The 12,397-nt window shown below is 40.7% G+C and overlaps 1 protein-coding gene across 1 annotated transcript in view; it reads left to right on the top strand.

The window, feature by feature from the left end:
- LOC110523354 (neuropeptide FF receptor 2) overlaps positions 1-11,408 on the top strand; it is a 38,431-nt gene extending 27,023 nt beyond the window's left edge. Inside the window, exons 3-6 of the mRNA XM_021601980.3 lie at positions 4,967-5,066; positions 5,224-5,344; positions 5,497-6,267; positions 7,990-11,408. Coding sequence (XP_021457655.1) covers positions 4,967-5,066; positions 5,224-5,344; positions 5,497-6,267; positions 7,990-8,007 — 1,010 coding nt within the window. The 3' untranslated portion in view covers positions 8,008-11,408. The remainder of the gene's footprint in view (positions 1-4,966; positions 5,067-5,223; positions 5,345-5,496; positions 6,268-7,989) is intronic.
- The last annotated feature ends 989 nt before the right edge of the window (positions 11,409-12,397 follow it).

Below are 12,397 nucleotides of genomic sequence, written 5' to 3'. Positions count from 1 at the left end.
CACAACCCTAACCCTAGCCTCATGTCCACCCTCTGGCTCAACTCTAACCCTCGACCACAACCCTAGCCCTAGCTTCATGTCCACACTCCGACTCAACCCTAACCCTCGACCACAACCCTAGCCCTAGCTTCATGTCCACACTCCGACTCAACCCTAACTCTCGACCACAACCCTAGCCCTAACTTCATGTCCACACTCCGACTCAACCCTAACCCTCGACTACAACCCTAGCCCTAGCTTCATGTCCACCCTCTGGCTCAACTCTAACCCTCGACCACAACCCTAGCCCTAACTTCATGTCCACACTCCGACTCAACCCTAACCCTCGACCACAACCCTAGCCCTAGCTTCACGTCCACACTCCGACTCAACCCTAACTCTTGACCACAACCCTAGCCCTAGCTTCATGTCCACACTCCGACTCAACCCTAACCCTCGACCACAACCCTAACCCTAGCTTCATGTCCACCCTCTGGCTCAACTCTAACCACAGTAACCCTAACCCTAACAATCCTGCATGCCAACAACTTTATAACATGTCACACACTTTCCACACTTTCTCTGTGATAGTATTGCTAACATGTTGTTTGTGGTATTGGAGTTATTTTCTTCAACGTTTGTGTGTACTGTAATGGTCATATTCTGACAGCTGATAGGTCCAATGGATAAAATCAGTCAAAGAGCATCAACCATTGCTACTTCTATACCTCAGCACTTACTTAAAGTGACAAAGTCATGAACTTAGTGCTTAGAGTGCTATCTACTTTTGCCCAACGTCTATTACACCGTTTCCAATCACTCTGCTTGTCTTTCCAAGTATCCCCTTGCTCAATCCCTATACATTTTTGTTAATGCTTATGTTATTTTTCATAATATTTTTTTTGTTACCACCACAAATACATGGTGCCACTAAGACCGCACTGAATGAGCTATATAAGGTGTCATGACGTGGCCCTCTTTGGGTATAGTGAGTGGCTTCCCCCTCTCTCCCTCCTACACCCAGGTTCTGTTATCTCAGGTCGTAAATTCCTGGAGGAGACTCTCTCCTTCTGGCCATGCAGAAAGAGACACATAGAGAGCAAAGGAACTCCTTCTACATCACAGAACTTGAGAACTGAACAATATCCATGTTTTGGAGAATGTGTCGGTCGGTCGGTGGAGAAGCCAGCTATAACCCGTCCGTTTTGTTTCATGTTTGTGACCTCATGAAAGACAATACAGCCACATTACCATAACTCTTTTATACAGGAGCCTCTGTTATGAGGTTTGCGTCTAATTATTGTATAAAATGAATGAGTACAGATTAAATTATTTGTGAATTTATGTAATGTGATTTTAAACCGTTAATGTGAGAGAATTGTATTCCCTTTAAAGTTTAACTAAGTCATTGGCCCGCCCCCATGAGCACAGACATGATCTGGCTCATGGGACAGCCCTTTTCTACTGTTACGACAAAAACCCACACCTGAAGAAATCCTCTTCGGGCCATGCGTACCTCGTCATATCGGCTTAGCCTACTAGGGAACCTCCCCTATCATTTCCTTGTAACCATATCTACTGTTTGTTTGTTTGTGTATTTCCGTGATTATTTAGTTAGTTAGTAAATACATTATTAAGACAATTGGTGTATGGAAGATTCATAGTATAGGCTGGGTTCGTGCAGATAACCAACAATTTACGACGTTTGGAATGAGACTAATGTGAGGTAAAGAATAATTAATTAATTAGAAGATTAATTGAGTTATATTAGGAACATTCTAATTTTGTAATCTGAAGATTTTCCTTGGTGCCCCAACATCCTAGTTAATTACATTTACATGATTAGTTTATCACGTAATAATAATTAGAGAAATTATTTAATAAAATATGTCTTCAATTTAACTTGTTATGGCTGCAATCCCACTAACGGGATAAGTGTCATCAACAATCGCTGAATAGCTAAACTAAAAATATTTATGTTCATGAAATCACAAGTGCAATATGAGAAAACACAGTTTAGCCTTTTGTTAATCCAACTGTCATGTCAGATTTTGAAATGATGCTTTACAGCGAAAGCAATCCAAGCGTTTGTGTAAATTTATCGATCGCACGACAAAACATTAAGTACACTTAGCATCAGGTTCACGAAAATCAGAAAAGCAATCAAATTAATCGTTTACCTTTGATGATCTTTGGATATTTTCACTTACGAGACTCCCAGTTACACAACAAATGTTCCTTTTGTTCCATAAAGGTAATTTGTATATCTCCGTTTGTTTGGCGCGTTATGTTCAGAAATCCACAGGAAAGAGCGGTCACAACAACGCAGTTTCCATAATGTCCACAGAAACATGTCAAACGTTTTTTTTATAATCAAGCCTCAGGATGTTTTTAAAATATATAATCGATAATATATCGCCCGCAAATGTCTTTCAGAGTAGGAGAGGGAAAAGCAATACCTATCCAAACTCTGTTGCGTGAGCAAAACTCATGTGACCACTTGATGCGATGTTATCGTTCTGGCTCATTTTTCAAAATAAAAGCCTGAAACTATGTCTGAAGACTGTTGACACCTTGAGGAAGCGATAGGAAAAGGAATCTGGTTCATATCCCTTTAAATCCAGCAAAGGGAGGCTATGGAACATGGAGTTTTCAAAATAGAAGCCACTTCCTGTTTTGATTTTCCTCAGGGTTTCGCCTGCAATATCAGTTCTGTTATACCCACAGACAATATTTTGACAGTTTTGGAAACTTTAGAGTGTTTTCTATCCAATACTAATAATAATATGCATATATTAGCAACTGAGACTGAGGAGCTGGCCGTTTACAATGGGCACCTTTTCATCCAAGCTACTCAATACTGCCCCTGCAGCCATAAAAAGTTTACGATGCCAAAGACACGACGAAGGCCATAAGCAAACAAGAAAATGCTCACCCAAATACAACACTCCAAGTGGCCAGGGATTTTAATGCAGGGAAACTGAAATATTTTACCTCCTTTCTACCAGCAAGTCTAATGTGCAATTAGAGATGAAAAAAACTCTAGGTCACCTCTTTTCAACACACAATGACGCAGACAAAGCTCTCCCTTGCCCTCCATTTGGCAAATCTGACCAATACTCTATCCTCTTAATTCCTGCTTACAAGCAAAAACTCAAACAGGAAGTACCAAGGATGCGTTCAAAATGGAAGTGGTCCGATGAAGCGGACGTTAAACTACAGGACTGTTTCGCTAGCACCGATTGAAATATGTGTGACGCAAGCCTACCAGAGGAGCTAAATGCCATCTATGCTCGCTTCTGGCAATCAACGCTGAATCATGTATGAGAGCACCAGCTGTTCCTAACGACTGTGTGATCACACTCTCCATAGCCCATGTGAGTAAGATCTTTACATAGGTTAACATTCACAAAGCAGCAGGGCCAGACGGATTAGCAGGACGCATACTCAGAGCATGTGCTGACCAGCTGGCAAGTTTCTTCACTGACATTTTCAACCTTTCCCTGACCCAGTCTGTAATACCCACATGTTTCAAGCAGACTACCAAAGTACTCATGCTCAAGAACACCAAGGTAACCTGTCTAAATGACTATTGCCCCATAGCGCTCAGATCTGCAGCCATAAAATGCTTTGAAAGGCTGGACCCACTCCAATTCACATACAGCCCCAACATATTCACAAATGAAACAATCTCTATTGCACTCTACACTTCCCTTTCCCACCTGGATTAAAATAATGCATACGTGAGAATGCTGTTTATTGATTACAGCTCAGTGCCCTCTAAGCTCATCACTAAGCTAAGGACCCTGGGATTAAACACCTCCCTCTGTAATTGGATACTGGACCCTCTGGCAGGCATACCCCAGGTGGTGAGGTTAGGCAACAATACGGTTCTCTACGCTGACCCTCAACATGGGTGCCCCTCAAGAGGTGCGTGCTTAGCCCCTTCCTGTACTCACCCACAACTGCGAGGCTGGCACACAACTCCAATACCATCATTAAGTTTGCTGACGACACAACGGTGATAGGCCTGATCACCGACTACGATGAGACAGCCTACAGGGAGGTCAGAGACCTGTCAATGTGGTGCCAGGACAACAAACTCTCCCTCAACGTCAGCAAGACAAAGAAGCTTATCGTGGACTACAGGAAACGGAGGGCCGAGCACACCCCATTCATGACAACACCTTTTTCCCCCTCAGGGGGCTGAAAAGATTTGGTATGGGCCCTCAGATCCTCAAAAAGTTCTAAATCTGCACCATCAAGAGCATCTTAAATGGCTACATCACCTCTTGGTATGGCAACTGCTCGGCATCAGACCGTAAGGCGCTACAGAGGGTAATGCGTACGGCTCAGCTCCCTGCCATCCAATACCTCTATACCAGGCGGTGTCAGAGGAAAAATTGTCAAAGACTACAGCCACCCAAGTCACAGTCTGTTCTTTCTGCTACCGCAGAGCGTTACCGGAGCACCAAGTCTGGGACCAAAAGGCTTGAGAACAGCTTCTACCCCAAAGCCATAAGAATGCTGAACTGTTAATTAAATGGTTACCCGGATGTTCTGCTTTTCGCCCCCTACCTACATGTACATAGTACTTCAATTAATCAATCAATCACCTAACCAAACCTACATGTACATATTACCTCAATCAATCACCTCAACTACCATGTACCTCAGTACACTGACTCGGTACCGTTACTCCTTGTATATAATCTGTATATTGCCTCGTTATCGTTATTTTGTTGTGTTATTTTGTGTTACTTCTATTTTCTTTTTATTTCTTTGTTAATTTTCAAACTGCATTGTTCGGAAAGTGGCTCGTAAAGTAAGCATTTCACATTAAAGGCTACACTTGTTGTATTCAGCGTAACTGACAAATAACATTTTATGTGAAAAGAGATTCAACCTCAGAATCCATTTCACATGACTCATTATTTGTCCCAGATATCTCCTTTCTTGTATATTCTAAATATGTCTCTTTTGACAGGCTGGCCTTTTGGGAGGTTAGTGTGTAAGCTGAGTGGGATGGTTCAAGGCATATCAGTGTCAGCTTCAGTCTTTACTCTGGTGGCCATAGCTGTGGATAGGTGAGGTTTCTTTCAACTGATTAAATCATTTTATTAAATTTATTGTGCGTGTTTGTGTGTGTTTAGAAAATTTCAATGCAATTTCACAGCACAACAGACAATTTCACAATACAGACATTTTACAGAACGTTCTCCCCCTCACCTCCCGTCTGAACAGGTTCCGCTGCATCGTATACCCCTTCAAGCAGAAGCTGACAATCTCCACCTCCACACTGATCATCATCATCATCTGGGTGCTGGCTATCTCCATAATGTGTCCCTCAGGGGTCATGCTCCAGGTACACTGTCTAATGCTGGTGCATGTCAGGTTTTATTAATCAACGGATTTGAGAGGGACACATCAACATGTCAAGTTTAACATCAATGTAAAGCGTAAGCATCAGACACATTTTCACCCCCTTCAGTTTTTTATTGTGACTCTATTTCCAAGGTGACCAAGGAGCAGCGTGTCCTTATCCTACTGGGGGACGGCTACAACAACACCCGCCCCTTCTACTGGTGCCGTGAGAACTGGCCCAATCAAGAGATGAGGAAGATCTACACCACCGTCCTATTCGCTAACATCTATCTAGCCCCATTATCACTCATTGTCATCATGTACGCCCGCATCGGATTCACTCTCTTTAAGACGGCCATACCCTCCTCCGGCGGGTGCAGTGGTAGTGGCAGCAGCGGTGGGACGAAACCCAGCCTGGACAACAACCGTCAGTCGAAGAAGAAGAAGAGGGTGATCAAGATGCTGTTGGTAGTAGCGCTTCTCTTCATCCTGTCATGGCTCCCGCTGTGGACGCTGATGATGCTAAGCGACTACGCCAGCCTGACGGCAAGCCAGCACCGCATCATCAACATCTACGTGTACCCGCTGGCCCACTGGCTGGCCTTCTTCAACTCCTCCGTCAACCCCATCATCTACGGCTTCTTCAATGAGAACTTCCGACGGGGGTTCCAGGCCGCATTTAAATTCCAGCTGTGCTCCGCAGTCATGGAGCGGCAGAAGACCTACTCGCATCGTATCCAAGGCAACGCAGTGTTACCAGCGAACCTGCACCTGCCCACCGGGGCCGGCTCAGGGGGGTCGGAATTGGCTTTGGTGAACAGGAAGGGGCTGGGTCGGGAGGAAGTTGTCGGGCGGACATCCGGCGGGCGATCGTCAGAGAGCGACGTGAAGGAGCAGGATCTGATCATGGAGGATCTGGAGAAGGTATCCCAGATTTGAAAATTTCAAAACATACTGTATTGGGACATGTACAGGACAGATTTAAACATTTCATATATACTGTATGTGCCATTGGGACATGTAGTGGGCAGATTTAAAGATGTGATTTTAATCACATATACTGTAACACATGCCATAGAGAGACATTCACATAACCTGGAGTAGGTATCAGATTTAAACATGACATTTAAACATGTACTGTTACATTTACTGCAATACCCATACTGTGCTATAGACGTTCAGGAAATGCAGAAGGTATCCCAGAATACACACATACTGTACCTGCCATAGAAACCTGAGGCAGACGCTGCACTGAGAAGACCCTAACACCATGGAGAAGATATCCCAGATTTAAACACTGAATTTTAACATGTACTATAACACATACACTGTACGTGCCATTGCCCATTAGGACCGGCCAGAGGAGCCAGACCCTGCAATGAGCACAGAGGATACAGGCTGGGTCCCAAATTGCACCCTATTCTCTAAATTATTGCAACAACTTGCCATGTGGCCCCGTTTTTAAAGGATTGTGGGTAATTCCAATTTTTTAGACTTCATGACACTTTTACACAATATTATGTGCATGTTTGAAGAAAGAAAACTATAGTTCTATATTAGTATTAAGCAGTTTGTTGTGCTTTGAGGTGTACTGGATCATGGTACATGGATATCAAAGCCAATGACACAACATTTTCAAAACATCAACAATGTCATCAGCACCACCCTTAATGACCGAGGCAAATGCAACATTCCACACTGCTTGCAGCTCTACCACCACTTATTCTACTGCTAGTGGATTGAGCACTATGCTCAACAATGCCTGCGAAAGTGGGTTAAAATGACTGATAATCAAAAACATAAATCAATGTTAAAACAATAAGACACAATCACTGAAAGTAACTAATCAAAATTATGAACTAGATCTAACAGATAACAGTTTTGGAATTGATCAAATTAAGTTGGATCTAAGGCATTTTTTAGATGCTGGACTTGTGAAACACCAAATGTTAAGTATATTATACATATGAATACCTCATCTTGGAAATACTCAAAATGTTGAGTATTTTTCAAAATACATTTCCATCATTTAGGAGACTCTTATCCAGAGCAATTTACAGGAGCAAAGCCTTGCTCAAGGGGACATTGACAGAATGTTCACTTAGTCACATCGTGGATTCGAACTAGGGACCTTTTGGCCATAACCGCTAGACTACCTGTCACTAAACTAGCACAATATTTTTTACGCTGCAGGCACATCTCTGCTTGGCAGAAGTATGTACAATCTGTCTAAACATCTCTTTCTGAATGTCATGAATATGTTTCATTATTGTGTCCATGTTTAGTGGATGGTGGATTCATCCATACAGAGACACTGATTGTGGCGAAGAGGGAAGATGATTAACAGGGAATTATTTTATACACAATTCTTGATTGTGTTCAATTACATGCCAATCTCTCTATGGGGAAAGTCTGATTGGAAAAAACAACATTAACTATAGATGTAAGAAAGATTTGATTTGAGCATCATCTTGTATCATACTGCACTTTGATTGTCTTGTCTCGAACATTGCATTCCATTTGCTTGCACCAAATATGCAACCTTCCATTCCAGTACCTCTTTTGTATTGAAAACCATAAGTAGAACACATTGTTCTTAAACTGATGTTTAAGGGGGCACATTTTCTCCTTTTTTTCCTTCCACAGGTTATATATGACCTATGAGACACACTTAATGTCACAAAGAAATTGTGCAGTCAACCTTCATTCAGCCGTGCAGTAGCCAGTGGACATCAATTTCCTCATGGCTCTTTAGGGTCATGACTGACTGGTGACATTTAAGGATGACATCTCACACTTAAGAGGGACATCTTATTGAATGTCATATGATATGCATGGATTCATCCTTACCAGTGGACAATACCTGTGCCTCTTGCTGGGCTATGCTCAGTCAAAGAGGGGAGTGGGAGGGTGGATGGATGCAGGGGGACACTTGTTGTGCTCCGCACCTCTGTCAAAGATGGGAGTGAGAGGATGGATGCAGAGGGACACTTGTTGTGCTCCACACCTCTCAGTCAAAGGGAGGGACACTCAGAGCCGAGGCAAACGCAGTGATGTGCCTATTCAGTTGCCTTGGGACTGATTAGAACATGACAAGAGACCATGCAGGGATGAGAGATGCCTCCTGCTGCTGCACACTTAGACAAGAGGACTGGGAATAAAAGGGAATAGAATCAACCAACCACCAACAGTTAAGCAGTGTACTTATGAGATACAGCGAAGGATATTATTTTATGTTGTTTTGTTTGTATTTGAATAGTGATTGTGAATATTCATTTTTAACGATGAGTGTCTTGCACTAGAATTTTATGCTGCTTTTCTGTGTGCTAAAATATTGTAAACTCTTCTGCTGAACAGGAATAGTTGTTCTGACTAATTTATCCTTGTTAACAAAGAAAATATTACTTTATGACTGACAGCCTACTTAATTTGGATGCTAAGGAATCTATATGTCATATAAATACAGTGGCGGTGGAATTTTGTAGCTGTATTCATGCATGTTTTACTCTTTTGGAAAACCTTTATGATGTTGGAAAACCTTTATGATGTTGGAAAACCTTTATGATGTTGGAAAACCTTTATGATGTTGGAAAACCTTTATGATGTTGGAAAACCTTTATGATGTTGGAAAACCTTTATGATGTTGGAAAACCTTTATGTTGTTGGAAAACCTTTATGATGTTGGAAAACCTTTATGATGTTGGAAAACCTTTATGATGTTGGAAAACCTTTATGTTGTTGGAAAACCTTTATGATGTTGGAAAACCTTTATGATGTTGGAAAACCTTTATGATGTTGGAAAACCTTTATGATGTTGGAAAACCTTTATGATGTTGGAAAACCTTTATGTTGTTGGAAAACCTTTATGATGTTGGAAAACCTTTATGATGTTGGAAAACCTTTATGATGTTGGAAAACCTTTATGATGTTGGAAAACCTTTATGATGTTGGAAAACCTTTATGTTGTTGGAAAACCTTTATGATGTTGGAAAACCTTTATGATGTTGGAAAACCTTTATGATGTTGGAAAACCTTTATGTTGTTGGAAAACCTTTATGATGTTGGAAAACCTTTATGATGTTGGAAAACCTTTATGATGTTGGAAAACCTTTATGATGTTGGAAAACCTTTATGATGTTGGAAAACCTTTATGATGTTGGAAAACCTTTATGATGTTGGAAAACCTTTATGATGTTGGAAAACCTTTATGTTGTTGGAAAACCTTTATGTTGTTGGAAAACCTTTATGATGTTGGAAAACCTTTATGTTGTGGAAAACCTTTATGATGTTGGAAAACCTTTATGATGTTGGAAAACCTTTATGATGTTGGAAAACCTTTATGATGTTGGAAAACCTTTATGATGTTGGAAAACCTTTATGATGTTGGAAAACCTTTATGTTGTGGAAAATAACTGGTAGCCTAATATTTCACTTCCATCATGGTTTCTAGTTCCCACGCAACACTGTGTCTTAACATCACAGTTATGTCAGTCAACACAATGACACTGTTAGGAAACAGGGAATTATGGATCTAGACCAAGGCTCTCCAAACTTGTTCCTGGAGAGCTATCCTCCTGTAGGTTCTCGTTCCAACCCCAGAAGTATAGCCTGATTTGGCTTATCAACCAGCTCGTTATCAGATTAAGGTGTGCTAAATTAGGATTGGAGCAAAAACCTACAGGAACTGTCCTGTTCTTCATATGAATCGGACCAAGGCGTAGCGTGGTATGCGTACATTCTTTATAAGGATGAACACAGAACAAACTAACCAAAATAACAAAACGACATGTGATGCTATACAAATGAGTGCTAACAGGCAACTACACATAGACAAGAACCCACGAACACAAAAAGGAAAATGGCTACCTAAATATGATCCCCAATCAGAGACAACGATAAACAGCTGACTCTGATTGGGAACAATATCAGGCCACCATAGACATACAAATGACCTAGACCTACAAAACCCCTAGACATACAAAAACCTAGACAATACAAAAACTAGTATACCCACCCTCGTCACACCCTGACCTAACCAAAATATAAAGAAAACAGAGATATCTAAGGTCAGAGCGTGACAGGAACAGGGTTTGTTGTATAAAAGGGTTTGTTGTTTGTTGATGTACTGTATCATATCTGTCAAAGTCATCAAATGTCATCAAATGTTATGATAGGTTGTCTGTTGTTGTCATGAAACTGACAGGGCTGTGATTTGTCATGAAGTGTTGCCACAATAGCGGTGTTGTGATTGTCCGGTTCAAGAAATTTGTAAAAATACATACCTCAGCTTATCGGTTGAAGATGAGTCCACCCAGCCTCTGAGATTGTACAATCATTTGAACTGTTTACAGCTGCTAAGTAATCGTAATAAATCAGTTAAAAATTATTTAATTTTGAAGATTATCAAAGGCGTGTGTTCCCACATGAAAAAACAGTTTAGTATTCACTGTAGTGGTTTTGCGGACTTTACTGTAGTATTCACTGTAGTGTTTATGCAGACTAAAGTACTGTAGTATTTACTCTAGTGTTTTTGCAGACATTACAGTAGTATTTACAATACTGCTTTTGTTATATCATTGACATAGCAGTGATGGCTTTGTCTTTGAGGAAACCTACTGGACAAAATACTCAAAGAGCAGATTTTCCATAACACGTATGTAGGATTCAGAGCTTCTGCTCTTTCTGCGAATATTACTGTACTATTAAAGTGTTTTGCAGACTAGTGTTTTTGTGAACATTACTATAGTATTTGCTGTGGTGTTTTTGTGGTCTGAAGTATACTGTAGTATTTACTCTACAGTATACTACAACATTCTATAGTAAGTACTACACATTCTCGAGGTATACTACAGTGTGTAGTAGGTGGGTATTCTACAGTTTACCACAGAATTCTATAGTAAGTACTGTAGTATTCTATAGTAAACTGTAAACTTTTACATGTGGGTTGTTATGTTGTGTTACTGGGCTTCTGCGTAAATGCTTTGTACTCTGTATGAGCTTATCATTGCTAATGGAGGAGAACATTGTGGCTTCAAAATAAACATGTTATAAATCTACATGGAAAATAAGTTGTTGAGTCAGTGAGTTTGTGAACGAATGTATGCTTTGAGGGACTTGTAATTCACCATGAAATTAATTTTCACTTATCAGTTTCACATCACTTTTTCAATATATCAATGTTCGGTTCACTAGCAAAATCCAGAAATCTACTGTATGCTATGTCTGGAGATGAAACATAGAGAATAGTGAATAGTATAACAAGTCTGCTGTGAGATTTGGACTGTGCTGGATATTTATAAGAGGAGTATGGAGTCAATTGGGTTTTAGAGAGCTCAAATAGTTCCTAGAGTTTCATCATCCTTGTCTGAGTTTTGGCTAGTAGTCATATACAGAAGTAGTATAAAAGTAATTCCATCTTAATGCCCCCCTGGGACTCAATAAAGTTATATTATTGTCTATTCAACAAGGACTCCACCACATTTAGACATGGAATTCACCACATTGCCCTTGTTGTTGGCAACACATTTCACAGGAATGGCACAGAGCATTATAATTACTGAACCTACTGTAGTAGCACTTACCATTTTTGGAAAGTGAAGTGAAGTGCTACTGCATAATTGCACACCTAGTCTACTTATGGCCTACTAACGGTATTATATGGTTCTGTTACAGGGTAATAAACTGGCAGCTACACTTGTAGAAGATCTATGGCATGTTAAGTGTGGCTGTTCAGTTCAGTAAACCCTGTAGCGATTCCAGCCATCTTAGCTAAGCTAATGGATTCTGTGAATTTTCAATTTAAATAATACCTAATTCCAAAATAAACAGACCAGGCTACGGATGAAACAAGGGGATGAAACAAATGTCAAAATTAAATGTGCAAACCTTTTTAATCCACAGATGTTTTTAATCCTAATGGATGAACATGGAAGGTATACGGTATACGCTGTCAATGAAAACCCTGAGACTTGCACTCTCCTTCTTTCTCTCTCTCATTCTCACTCATTCTCTCTCTCCTCTCTCTCGTTCTCTCTGCCTCTCTCTGTTATCTCTC

The sequence above is a fragment of the Oncorhynchus mykiss genome, chromosome 5 (assembly GCF_057628025.1).
Source record: "Oncorhynchus mykiss isolate SJ-2025 chromosome 5, ASM5762802v1, whole genome shotgun sequence".
Lineage (NCBI taxonomy): Eukaryota > Metazoa > Chordata > Actinopteri > Salmoniformes > Salmonidae > Oncorhynchus > Oncorhynchus mykiss.
The sequence above is the reverse complement of the archived record's forward strand: the minus strand, read 5'-3'. Positions and strand labels throughout refer to the sequence as shown.